At 44.3% G+C, this 13,436-nt stretch overlaps 1 protein-coding gene across 1 annotated transcript in view; it reads left to right on the forward strand.

Moving 5' to 3' along the window:
• The window catches only part of robo1 (roundabout, axon guidance receptor, homolog 1), a gene marked incomplete at its 5' end in the record, with an annotated part of 269,979 nt that overhangs the window by 193,087 nt on the left and 63,456 nt on the right, over positions 1-13,436 (forward strand). The window contains one exon of the mRNA XM_080731326.1: positions 8,085-8,242. Within this exon, the coding sequence (XP_080587452.1) occupies positions 8,085-8,242 (158 nt within the window). The remainder of the gene's footprint in view (positions 1-8,084; positions 8,243-13,436) is intronic.

The following is a 13,436-nucleotide window of genomic DNA, read 5'->3' on the forward strand; positions in this document are numbered from 1 at the left end:
GCCATGTCCAATCTCATAAGCCTGTGGTGGGGTCGAGGGTTGCGGGGGTGGGGGTCGGGCAAAGGAATGAAGAGGAGTGGAAAGACAGCAAGGAGGGATCTTCAGAGCACAGTGTGTGATCCAGGTTATCTTTCATGCCCGGCAGCATCACTATGCACGTATACATCTCAACTCATGTCTATAGGGCTGTCATGATTATTACATTTTACATAACGATTAATTGTCACTCAAGTAATTGCGATTAACGATTTAATTGTGCTTCTGTCGTTGACAATTACATTCCTGTTTGGCTTGTGGGCTTTTAAGTTGCACATGGAAGATATGACACATGACCTAAGTTGCACATGGCAGATATGACACATGACCTAATATACAAAGAAATTACTTACATATTTGACAACTTTATACTTGAAAAAGAACGTTGATTATGGAAATATCACAACGTGTCGCGATGCGACGCGTTGTGAGCTTGTAGATCGGCTATTTCCACTATTTTTTTAAATGATTGAAAATATGAACATTTTTCAACATGTAAACGATTATGACAAAATATTTGCGATTATGTCAAATAATTGCGATTATGTCAAATAATTGCGATTAGACAATTATGTAATAATTGTGACAGCCCTACTCATGTCCTAACTCCAAACTGCTTTTATTGTTTTATTTGTATTTTTTGAATTTCTGCTTTTATTTTTGATAGAGATAATGTAGATAATGGCTGGAGCGAGGGGGGGATGACATGCAGCAAAGAGCCTCGGGTCAGATTTGGAAGGACTCTATAGCCTGTTTGCCAGCGCAGCAGAACTTTACATCTTAACAATGTGGAGAGACATTCCTAATAATAGGAACCTTTTAGAAGTTGGATATTCGCCTGTGACTTGTTTGCAGAGAGGTCGACATTGTTTGCTCAAAAGGTCAATGAGGTTTATAAGGGAGATCCTGTGTCTATTCTTGGAAACATCACATCACGTCTAAGTCTTGGATGACAGCATTTGGTGTGTGCTGCAGGTGCAAACCCTGAAGGCCATTTTGGTAATAGTCTGTTTGTCCTTGTTGACATATTTACGAGCGTCCACAAGGTGCCTTGCGGTCAAACATGCACAGAGACCGCTGAGTATTTTAAACTCATGTGACTCTGCAGGTGTGGCCTCAAATCAAATGTCATGGATGGATGACATTACAAAAGCTAAACTAAAATCGTGAACGCCGAGTTCGTTCCTCAATTGGAATTAATTGCCATAAACAATGTTCCAAAGAAATTCAGTGACACATTCCGGACAGTAATATATATATATATATATTGTTGATATCTTGCAGAAATCTCCATATTTAAACGTTTTATGTCGTAAATTAATTCCCTACTTCTCATACTACAAGTTTCGCACAAAAGAAGCAAAATCTACAAGCCCAAAACATGTCTCATCGCAGTTTTGGACATCCACCCGACAGCAATTATGTACTGTAAATGTTCCCTCTAGTCTATACCAATCACGCATTCCGCTTGTGTCTGCAGAGATGTACTCAGACATACTATAATGTTAACAACAGTAACCTCAGGATCTGTGTTACACCCTACTACTCCATTGGGGCAGGCTCACTGAGGCTCTTGCACAGTAAAATGCACAAAGTGTTAATTTACCCATTTGTCACTATGAGAACATTATACAAATATAAAGCAAATGGACCGCTTGCACTCTCTCAGAGTTAAATGAACACTTTGAGTGCTGCAGGATACGATGTCAGTGGGCCGCGGCGAGAGGAGAGCGAGGGCATGAGCTCAGTGCGGAGGAACGAGAACCAGACTGAGAAAGAGAAGCGGGAAGCTGCCGTGTCCAATCTCATATCCCTGTGGTGGGGTCGAGGGTTGGGGGGGGGGGGGGGGGGGGTGAGAGGGGGGGAGGGGGAGGAGGCGAAGGAATGAACAGGAGTAGAAAGAGAGCCAAGGAGGGCTCTCTAGAGCACAGCGTGATCCCAGTTATTTTTCACACCCAGCAGCAAAACTACGCAGTCATACGATGCAAAATAATCACACACACACACACACACACACACACACACACACACACACACACACACACACACACACACACACACACACACACACACACACACACACACACCCTGTATACACTTCTGGCAAATTATCCACCAACATCAGCCTTAGCCGTAGAGGCAAGGGGTAAGATACTATATAGCTGTGGGCCACTTTTTGATGTAAGCTGTTGGGAGTGTGTGAGCTGAGAGGGAGGTGAGAGAAGGGGGTCGACCGCTACAGGGTTGGAGAGGGATCGAAATGTAGAGACACGGTGGGAAATATACAGAGGGGGTGTATGAGAGGTGTTTGGTCCACGGGACAGAGCTGGAGGCAGGAACACGCATCAATATGGATGCTCTCCACACTCAGGGAAGCTGAGGCCAACATTTGCTCGTGGCATAAACAACACATAATATTACTCACATTTAAACTTTATTTTCACATCGCAAGTTTGCGCCAATTATGAGTGGGTGAAATACTTCTGTGCAAGCTTCCTAGGCTATGACTGTAACTGACATACAGTATCAGTACAAATACAGCGTTCCTCTATCTATTGTGTTTATCCTCAAATAAACAAAAATTGATGAGGATACAGTGAGTGCATGTGCATACAATCAATGTAAGGGCAGACAGAGGTCAATGTAATACCCGAGGGTGGTCAAAAATGCAAATAATTGTACTGAACACAGCAATTAAATATATTTTCTTTCTTTTTAAGTCCGATTGACAGCTGGACTAGAAAATTAAAACAGTTGCCTCCGCCCACTCTTTAATTTGTTTTAGAAATGTGCACGCTTTCTTTTGGATGTTATTAAGACTGTCAGCCTGTCCTGTACTCGCAAAGAAAGAGGCCTCAGAAGAGTAAAAGATCATGAGACAGGCACACGAAAGGGACTAAGGGAGAAAGAAAATCTGAGGTTGTACTGCAGCCTTATTAAGCAGACATGTTTAACCATGCACATCTGGGAGGGATTAAGTCATTTCATATTTTCTGTAAGTGTTTGTTGTGCCGTCCCTTGGTCCCCTGCAGCTCGTATTCCCAGGCGATTTATTAGAAGCCATGTTCGGCCCGTGACAGCCTTGCGTTGTCGTACCCTATGGCCCAAATCAAGCAAATTTGTTCCGTTTATTAGAGAGCACAGCTTGCCTCATAAAAAATGGGGGCAAGGAGAGAGAGAGAGAGACAGAGACAGAGACACAGACAGACATGAAATTCACTTCCTGTATATTTTCAGTGGTTTGCTGTGTCCATTCTGTTTCTAGGAAATACCCCAAGCCATACTCATGTCCTGCTTTGTTGTTGTGTGCCTTAATACTACCAACGTTTTTTCTTGGTGGAAGCTTGCTGCACTCTTGTTTAATTTCCTCAGAACAAAGCACATTTGATCTTCCCGTCCAGGCTTGTGTGTGGCATTAGGTCTTCATTTTCATTAATGTAGGATGGAGGCGCAGCACGGGAGAATCTCATTTCAATTTGACATTTCAGCATCTGTTTTCAATTTCCCCCCTGAAAAAAAAGGTCCACAAGCGTGCATGTGCAGGTGTGTGTGTGTGTGTGTGTGTGTGTGTGTGTGTGTGTGTGTGTGTGTGTGCACCCTGGAGAAGGGTGGAAGGCGAGCGAACCTGGGAGTCGTGAGGGCAAACCTGACCTTTTAAAGGGAGTGATTGAGTGTAGGAGATGATGGTAGCTAATTGTGTTAGGCCCAGTGCACTCCCAGCACGCTACTGTGGACCTAGAGGGAGATTTGTCAAACCAGCACAGTACAGTGTGGTTAGCGTGAACTTGGCAGGGCCCTGCACAGCAAAAGCCTAAGTGTTAATTTAACTCTGAGAGCATACAAATGGTCCATCTGTACGTACAGATGTCTGTCGCTGCCAAAGGCAGGTCTGCAGCTAGAAATATGGATGTTTTATAGCGAAGGCTGTGTCAGCTGTCTTTACTGTGAGCCATGTCATCCTGATGAGATATGGATATGTCTCAGTAGTAGACGACTGGAAAGTAAACAGAGTATAACGTACTGTGTTTCCCTTTAGCTCATGCAGGCAGTGGCACACACAACCACACGTTTGGGTTTCACTGTCCCAAACCATCAGCAGTGTAGCTTTGAGCCAATCCAGGGTGGACAATGAGGCGTCTTCCTGCTGTGACCAGTGAGTCTTTGGCCCATTTCCACATATTAAACCTCAACCTGAGAATCTCTCAAGACACGCACGCACGCACGCACGCACGCACGCACGCACGCACGCACGCACGCACGCACGCACGCACACACACACACACACGCACACACTCTCTCTCTCACACACACACACACACACACACACACACACACACACACACACACACACACACACACACACACACTCACACACACACACACACACACACACACACACACACACACACACACACACACAGACAGAGCTTGGCCTGTTAATAGCACAGGAAATATTATCTGCTAGGGGACAGCTGCAGCCTCTCTACAGAGACAGAATGCGAGAGTAGACTCATTATCCCAAACACACACACACACACACACGCGCGCGAGCGCGCGCACACACACACACACGTACGCACGCACGCACGCACGCACGCACGCACGCACGCACGCACGCACGCACACACACACACACACACACACACACACACACACAACACAGAGTATGAGAGTCACTCTCCCATTTTTCACCTCATTCTCTGTATGAGAACAGGAGACGTGCTTGATACGGTACAGTATGTCCACAGGAGGGAGCGACAAAAGGACGTATCCCTGAATCCAGGAAGCGTCAGACAACTCCTCCGGATCTGATAGGGCTTTTGGGGCGGAAGAACCGGGGCTTTGTACCGCTTCCAAATGTACATGCGTCTGTCTGTCTGTCTGTCTGTCTGTCTGTCTGTCTGTCTGTTTGTCTGGCAGGCTGCCTCCTCCCCTCTTCCTCCCACTCTCCCTCCATCCTGGGGGAGTTTGTTTCCCACTATGCAGATGTTCGGGGCTGTGAGTTGCGCTGTACTCAGCTGTGTTTATAACAAGGAGGTGTCGGATGGGAGGAGGAGAGGAGTCCACCAGGGATGTTGACGAGGGGGTGTAGGTCACAGGGTTGTTGGTGTAAACACTGGGTGATGCCAGCCCTCCCTCGGGCCTCCTCCACTAGTCGTCAATAAACCATCCTTTTTCTCCTGCATCCTTCCTCCCTTGCCCACCACCTCCGGTGAGAGGGTGTGTGAATGCTTAGCAGAGAGGGTACGGTGAGGCCAGCAGCGGTAGTGATCCATAGAGAATAGGCAGCTCAGTGTGACAGTGAAACTCGCTGATCTTACTCCCCCACACATATGTGACTGGTTACGTGCATGTGACTCCACCAACAGTACGAGATAAGGCCAAGGGCGCGCACACACAAACACGCACGTACAACACGCTCTAATGTTCACATACAGTATGCACACCATAAACACACTATTCACTATAACTTCAGAAAACAGGCATCAAATAATCAGACATGCAAAGGTCAATACAATGTGCATTGTACATTGTACATTGTCACCCATCTAAAGCCTGATATATACTTCGTACTTGCCGCATACTGTGGCAGAGTCGACAAGTCGCTTGCCGAAAATAGACGATCTACAAGCTCACAACGAGTCGCTGTGAGGTTGTACATCTGCTGTTCTCTGTGAGCGACTCAGTCGTATGAGGGAGTATACATTAAGCATAAGAGCTCAAGGATCACACTATTTTGTATGCTTGGTATGTTTAAATCATCAGTTACGACAAAGGAAACCACCGAGAGCTGGTGTTCAAGGTTGCCACACTGACAAAAATGATAAGGCTGACCTTGATGCAGAATTGTTTCCACAGATTAAATTTGCACTATTACTTTGGATGCTTTTAGATTCATTGTACATTCACACTCCTACTGTAGCTGTCTATAGATGCCTCTGACCCTGGCAAATACGCTGCCGTGCTCAACATGCAGCTGTACTGTTGAACAGTTGAATTTGACTTGAATGACAGCGTGTCAGACAATAACACTTTGTCTATGCTGCATTCTCATTTCCTCTCCACGCAAACTGTATCTACATACCCACGGCTTTCCACCATTTCTACTTATGAGACATGAAATATTCAATGAAAATCCTGGTGTTTTGTTAAACTGCACGTCCCAGTATGAAGAGCGAGGTCAGGTACAGTAGTGTTTCAGATATACATGAGGAGCTGTGGTTTTGATTTAAATGTAAGAGGACTGTGGAACCCATTACCTGCCATCTCCCTCACAAACCTATTCCCTACATCGGGATAGGGTTCCCCTTCCGTGTTACAAGAAGCAGAGAGCAGTATCTGGGCCCGGCAATGGCCAATTAAGTGCTTAAAGGGTTTAAGCAAGAATTTGTAGGCTGTCAGGAGGTGAGGCTTCCTGGAGTGAGCGCGACTTTGATCTATGGCGGAGGTACGGCGTTGGTGACTTGGAGCAAGTTTAGGAGCGTGAGATAACACAAGAGTTGTCTCTGTTCATCTTCTGAATTGTCGTTGTCCGGAGGAAACCTTGTATGTCCAAAACCGTCTTTTTTTATTATAAAAAAAGAAAACTATTTCAAATAGTGAAAATAGCTGATCTACAAGCACACAACATTGTGCGCTTGTAGATCTGCTATTTTCACTACTTTTGTGCAACACTCTTGTATGATGAAGTAGGGCTTTAATTTACGAAAGAACATACTATTTTCAAACTTGGTTTCTGTCCAATAATGACGAAATTAAGAACAACAAAATGCACTTGAATGTGAAGCTACAGTATACTGTACATCGAGGCATACAGTACATACACATACATGTCTTCGCCCACCCGCCCCCACCCACACCTACACGGAAACAGGACAACAATGCATAAGCTCACATTATGCTGACCTTGCATAGTTAAGCTTGGCTTGAATTTCAGCCTGAAATGTATGAGCGCTTGTTTTCGTATGTTTTATGCAAGTATACAGTGGAGCTGGGAAAATGATTACTGGCACACACTGTCTGTACAGTAGATCGGAGTTTGTTGCTTTTTCATTTCTTTCTTTCCTCTCATAAATCTCCTAAGTTTATCTTCAAAACTAGATATATGGAGACAGCTTGCTTTAACTGTGACCCCATGCAGAAGACATAGGCTACTTGGACATGCTGTGTTGCTACTATACTTACGATAGTAACTAATGGTATTAACTATTTCAAGCAAAGATGACAAAATACATTAGAACTTAAGGGTGAATTAATATGCAATCTCTTCAATCTGGTTCTGTGATCCTGGCCTTGCGCAAAAGGAACATTTGGCCCCTTTTGTTTTGAGTTATGCTGGAAAATGTGAATAAGTAGCGTCCTCATAATAATGTGTAAATGAATACATTCCTGTGAGTCTGCGAAAGTGATTTCTTGAATCAAAGCAGTGGCATCTTTTTTGCTGTCTCTATGGCAATGCAGCTCCTCCAGCAAGGAAAATCAATGCAAATGGGGAACCTATCTTGCTAATCTTCAGGGATGCAGCCCTGGTATATTGGATGTAATGCAAATATACATCCATGTCAGCATAAAAGGGCTGTATGGGTAGAGGGAAGTAAGTGATATGAAGAGGTGATGATAGGGATGTGATGAACAGTGTGTGTGTGTGTGTGTGTGTGTGTGTGTGTGTGTGTGTGTGTGTGTGTGTGTGTGTGTGTGTGTGTGTGTGTGTGTGTGTGTGTGTGTGTGTGTGTGTGTGTGTGTGTGTGTGTGTGTGTGTGTGCGTGCGTGCGTCTTGGTGAAAGAAAAACGGATCAATACCATTATAGATGTTGATAGACACTGATAGCCTATATGTTTATCACTCCTACTGTAAAGGTCACATGAGAAGAGAGAGGACACTGTGGGGAGCTTGTGTCGAGTTCTCTCTAAAGTATTTGCATACATATTGCATATTTTTCCTCAATTGGGTCTGTCTTCCATTCATGACAGATTACGTGCATTCCATGACAGCTGAACTGCCAATTAAGTAGATGCCTAACTTTGTTCTCTCATGTGTTCTCTTGCAGTCCTGCGTGATGACTTCAGGCAGAACCCTGCAGATGTGATAGTGGCAGCAGGCGAACCTGCAGTCCTTGAGTGTCAACCCCCACGTGGACATCCTGAACCCAGCATATCATGGAAGAAAGATGGGACCAACATTGATGACCGAGATGAGAGGATCACTGTAAGTACTCAATGAATGAATGAAGATTTGTTTTTGGGCTTTTATGCCTTTATTGATAGGACAGTAGACTGACTGGAAATGGGGGGAGAGATGGGGAGTGACACGCGGCCAAGGTCGTCCGGATCTGTAACCGAACCGGCGACACCGCCAGGCACCCATGCCTATGTGGCAATGCCTAAGTTGTATGCGCATGGACAGCGGGCCAGCGGGCGCCCCAATGAACAGAGATTTCATAGAAATACTAGTTGGAATGTGGCCCTCAGTCAGACAGTCCAGCCTTGCAACTAATGTGCGAGTGGAGGAATTGTTTTGTTTTTGTATAGTTGCGTTTTAAACTAGAAATACTGTTCCTTCGAAACAGTGTGGGCTCGGTTCCAACCCAACAAATAGGATACTTTAAGGTACTGTAAGGTACAGTACCTTACAGTATTGTACTGTACCTTACTATACTGTACTGCACCTTACTGTACTGTACTGTACTGTACTGTACTGTAACTTACTGTACTTTACTGTACTCTACTGTACTGTACTTTACTGTATTCTACTGTAACTTACTGTACTTTACTGTACTCTACTGTACCTTACTGTACTGTACTCTACTGTACCTTACTGTACTGTACTGTACCTTACTGTACTATACTATACTGTACTCTACTGTACCGTACTGTACCTTACTGTACTGTACTCTACTGTACCTTACTATACTGTACTTTACTGTACTCTACTGTACTTTACTGTACTCCACTGTACCTTACTGTACTTTATTCTACTTTACTGTACTTTATTGTACTTTACTGTACTCTACTGTACCTTACTGTACTGTATTGTACTTTACTGTACCTTACTGTACTGTACTCTACTGTACCTTTCTGTACTGTACCTTTCTGTACCTTACTGTACTTTACTGTACTCTACTGAACCTTACTGTACTTTTACTGTACTCTACTGAACCTTACTGTACTGTACATATTATATGTGTTCTAGATCTACATTTTTGATTCTGTGTTTGGGAACCAGCAACTGTCAAATGGACTCCAACTGTAGTGGAGTATATTGAGTGCATATACTGTAGGCTAACAATCCCTCACATATGTCCTCCACTATGTCTATAACCAAGGCGTTCTTCTATGTGGCCACTCCAGACTGAGGAGTGGAGCATGGCTTTTATTGTGTTTGTGGATCTGACTTGGAAATGCATTGGTTTTGATATCTCCCTGACAACCAACAACAACCACTAATATGGCTGACTGTCCCTGCGGGCTCTAGGATATATGGCTATGGGATTTACATCCCATCGCCCGGACTTGATTCTTGATCACAGCTGTGTAATCAGTAGAGTGGAGAGGGACATTTATTTATAGTTTTAACTATAACTATAGTTTTATACATCACACAGCTTAGACATTTGGATCAAATCAGAGAGCAGACCTGTGTGAACGCAATGATATAGATAGCATATCTGAAGTGTGAACACTGCAGCCACAGCGCCTTAACATAAACATGGGTCTATTATCCTTCTCTCCACTCTGGGGACCCATTGGAAATGCATTGGGTGCTTAAAGTTAAACATTTTTATTTTTTTATATTTATACTACAAAACATTTCAAAACCAAAAATACAAGCACACTTGTCCTCAGTAAGCTGAACACATAAAAATTTGAATGGTGTTGAAAGGTGTAAGCGTTTAAGAGATGAATCGCGCCAAAGTTTTGAGGATACTGACTGACTGATAGATAAATAATGAAGATAACATACGTGTGCTCGCCTTCCAGGCGAGCCCACAATAAAGTAGAGTAATAAAGAGTGTTGTCATGTCGTTGTAGCTCTGGATCTAAAAGTGTGCCACCCCACCCCAAATGCACATACCCATAGCTTTATTTAATCACAGACGTTTCATAAACACTTTAATTTATTAAATAGATTAACATTACTGTCAATGAGGAACTGTGCTAGCAAAAAAAGACAATTCCTAATGGGATTTCCTGACAGTGTGAGGAGGGAGTTGGCTGAGAACATGGCAGGTGCTGCCTCACCCTTGTTGGTACGCAGCCATTCTGTGAACCGTCAAAGGTCACTCACTAGTTGTTTTCCGTGCTGTGCTGTGGTTCCTTTGTGTCTGGATAAACTCCAGTGTCTCCTCAGCCATGAATCCTATCAAACCATCCACAGCAACCATGTTTTTGCAGCCGAGTTTCGTCATCTTTGACATGATGAGTTTCTTTCGCTGCAAGGTCGCTTGCAGTGAAGGTTCGGTTCAGCGCACGGTGGTAATTAAGCCTACACTGATTGGTCAGCTGCCTTGCCTGCCAGCTTATCACCCTCGCTGTCTTTTATCACTCCCCTCACCCAGAGCAAATCAAGGCTGGGAATGTGATAAAAGCTTGTTATTACATTTTTATTACAATCGTACTGTAATTAATTGTCACTGAGCCTGCATACCGACCTCGTGAGGCAGGTAAAGCCATCGGTTCATTCAGCTCATTACTCACATACAGAAACTGTGAAAGCCATAGCAGCCAATCTGATTGGATAGAGACTTTAATGAGTGAGCCTTGAGTCCCGTTCCATTAGTGGCGCAGCAACACATTGATTCGGTTCTCCCACTGATGAAATCAACCGGCCCATGGGAAGATTGGCACCAAGAAACGAGCTGACCAGAATCAAAGGAGGGAAAGCTAGTGTCAGCTGCAGTGCCCGGGGAATGCAAACAACTCGTTACATCTGATTTAGAACCACGCCAACCACCAATTAGTCTTCTTTAATGAAGAGCGTTTCACACGGCACAGCAGTATCAATCAAACTCAGTGTGCATGTTCTGGGCTTGATAAGCTCCGGCTGAAACTGTTAACCCAACCCAATGCAACTCTTTACCAGTATCGGTCATTCCCATGGAGCAGGAGATGATTTATTGTTATTGCTTTTGATTACGCTGACTGGATGTGTGCTTTAGGTTGGGGAAAGGCCGTGACTCAGCACTCAAAAGTAACAGAAGCAGACAGTGTGGAGGCTGTTGTTAGCCGTGGGTCTGGATCTTATTCTCAAAGTCTGACTCATGTCTTTATACTATAGTGGATGCCCATTGGAGAGAGAGACAGATAGCTTGGCCAGTATGGGCAACCTTTTAGTGTAGACACCAAATCCTACCAAGACAATAAACACTACCTGCTGCTAAATATCTCTTTTCTCGTCTGTATACCTCTAGCGTAGCGCTGAATTCCTGCCTAAGCTGGTTGTGCTCAATACATTTTCATTACTGGCCAAGTCAAAACAGTGATTTATCACTGTTGGCTGTCTTCAGTGTAGGATTGTACATGACTAAACACAAGACCTCTGCTTACTGAGGGCTGGTTAAGGTTGGGCGCATTGAGCCTAATCACAGCTCTAACTCATAAACAGTGTGCACGCTCAACCCCCTCCTCTCTCTCTCTCTCTCTCTCTCTCTCTCTCTCTCTCTCTCTTTCTCTCTCTCTCACTCACTCACTCCAAGGTTTCAAGCTGTCCTGGCAGAAGATTAAGAGGCAGCGTCTGGCTGCGCAGTATTATAATTGAATGTAACATGCACATTATCTAGTTTAAATTGAATCAAATCATAACTGGCCCGGCATTCAGTCATCATTAAGCAACAAACCTTGATAACCAACTCTTTTTAACGGTTTCAGTGTATGATCTTTCGGTCAGCAAGTTCTGCCCGTGCCCGTATCTACGTGGTATTATGTATATGTTGTGTACATATAGAGTATTGCTCATTATCAACCTCCATTATCGTCTGCCAAACATGCCTTGCTTGCTTCTTTAATATGCTAGAGGAGAGGTGCTTTGAGGACAACGCAGCACTGTTTCCACTCAGTATTATATGCAGCTCTGTTGCACATGGCCTTTCCCACAATTAGATTGCAGCCCTTCTAAATAGAACACACATCATCCAGTTCTGCTGTTTATAAATCACGATAACATCCGTCCAGTCCCCCACGTGGTGGAAGTGAAGACGTTGTACACCCTCGATAGATTTTGTGCAGTGATGTACATGTATTCTTCTGGATACAGTATACGTCATGTCCTAGTGTGAGCGAATAGGGCAAGCAGATCAAGGTCACGTGATTCCCTCCCTTGGCCCGGAAGAAACTCGGATGTGTGTCTCAAAGGATAAATTATTGGCCGAATCGTGGAAGGTTTCGGATATACTACAATACTTCACCATCGGCTGCGCTATGACAAAATAAATCCATTAAATGTAACAACATCACAGTAGAGAAAGCTGTGTGTTGTACACCCAAATAAAAAAATGGAGGCCCGTATGTGTGTCTCAGAGAATGAATAGTAAATGTAGGTAGCTGTAGCTGGCTCTGTGACTTGAAGCTGTGTCCCTGTAGCCTGCATAGGAGTTGGGCTTTAGTGCGGGAGTGAAGTGGTAGTTTTAACCAGAGATGTCACAAGGGGGGGGGGAAGTGGGACTGAGTTACTACGGCCCACTTTAGCTATTAAAAAATAGCAGATATACAAGCTCACAGCGCGGCACCGAGTGCTGCGCTGCGAGCTTGCAGATCAGCTATTCTTTAAAACTTGTGAAAATGTGTGCAAATCTTTGAATATACAGTATGCATTCTTTAAGCGACATTTGTAACTCAAATTTTGCTTCTGGGGGTCCCTGGAACGAAATATTTTGAGATGGGGGTCCGTGGCCAAATTCATATAATTTTGGGGGTCCTTCACATGAAAATGTCTGAGCACCACTGACATAAAAACATAGGTTTTTCAAAATAATCTCTCTCCTAAATATTCAAAGACACCTTTTACGATTTTTCCAAAATAGCAGATTTACAAGCTCGCAGCGCGGCACTCGGTGCCGCACTGTGAGCTTGTATATCTACTATTTTTCAATAGTTAAAGCACAAAATGTGAGTGAATCCTTGTACCCTAGCCAGGGCCCAGAATTTGGAGCGACACCGCTTGATTTAACAGTCCGTCTGGGCCAGCCTGGCAGCAGAGTGCCGGGTGAGGACGAGGACATGCAGGATGACTGCTCCCCCATGAGTGCTTTTAAGGCAGCTCTAGATACAAAGCCTGGGCCCCCCGTGGGCAATTAGCTGGGCTGACAGGTGGGGAGAATGGACGGCGCAAATGCTTGATCCATAAAGCTGAATTCTGAGAAGGTTGACTGTCAAGCAAAAGGAGCGTCTCTGCAGCAGGCATGCGA

The sequence above is a fragment of the Nannobrachium achirus genome (assembly GCF_963921795.1).
Source record: "Nannobrachium achirus genome assembly, chromosome: 8".
Classification (NCBI taxonomy): domain Eukaryota; kingdom Metazoa; phylum Chordata; class Actinopteri; order Myctophiformes; family Myctophidae; genus Nannobrachium; species Nannobrachium achirus.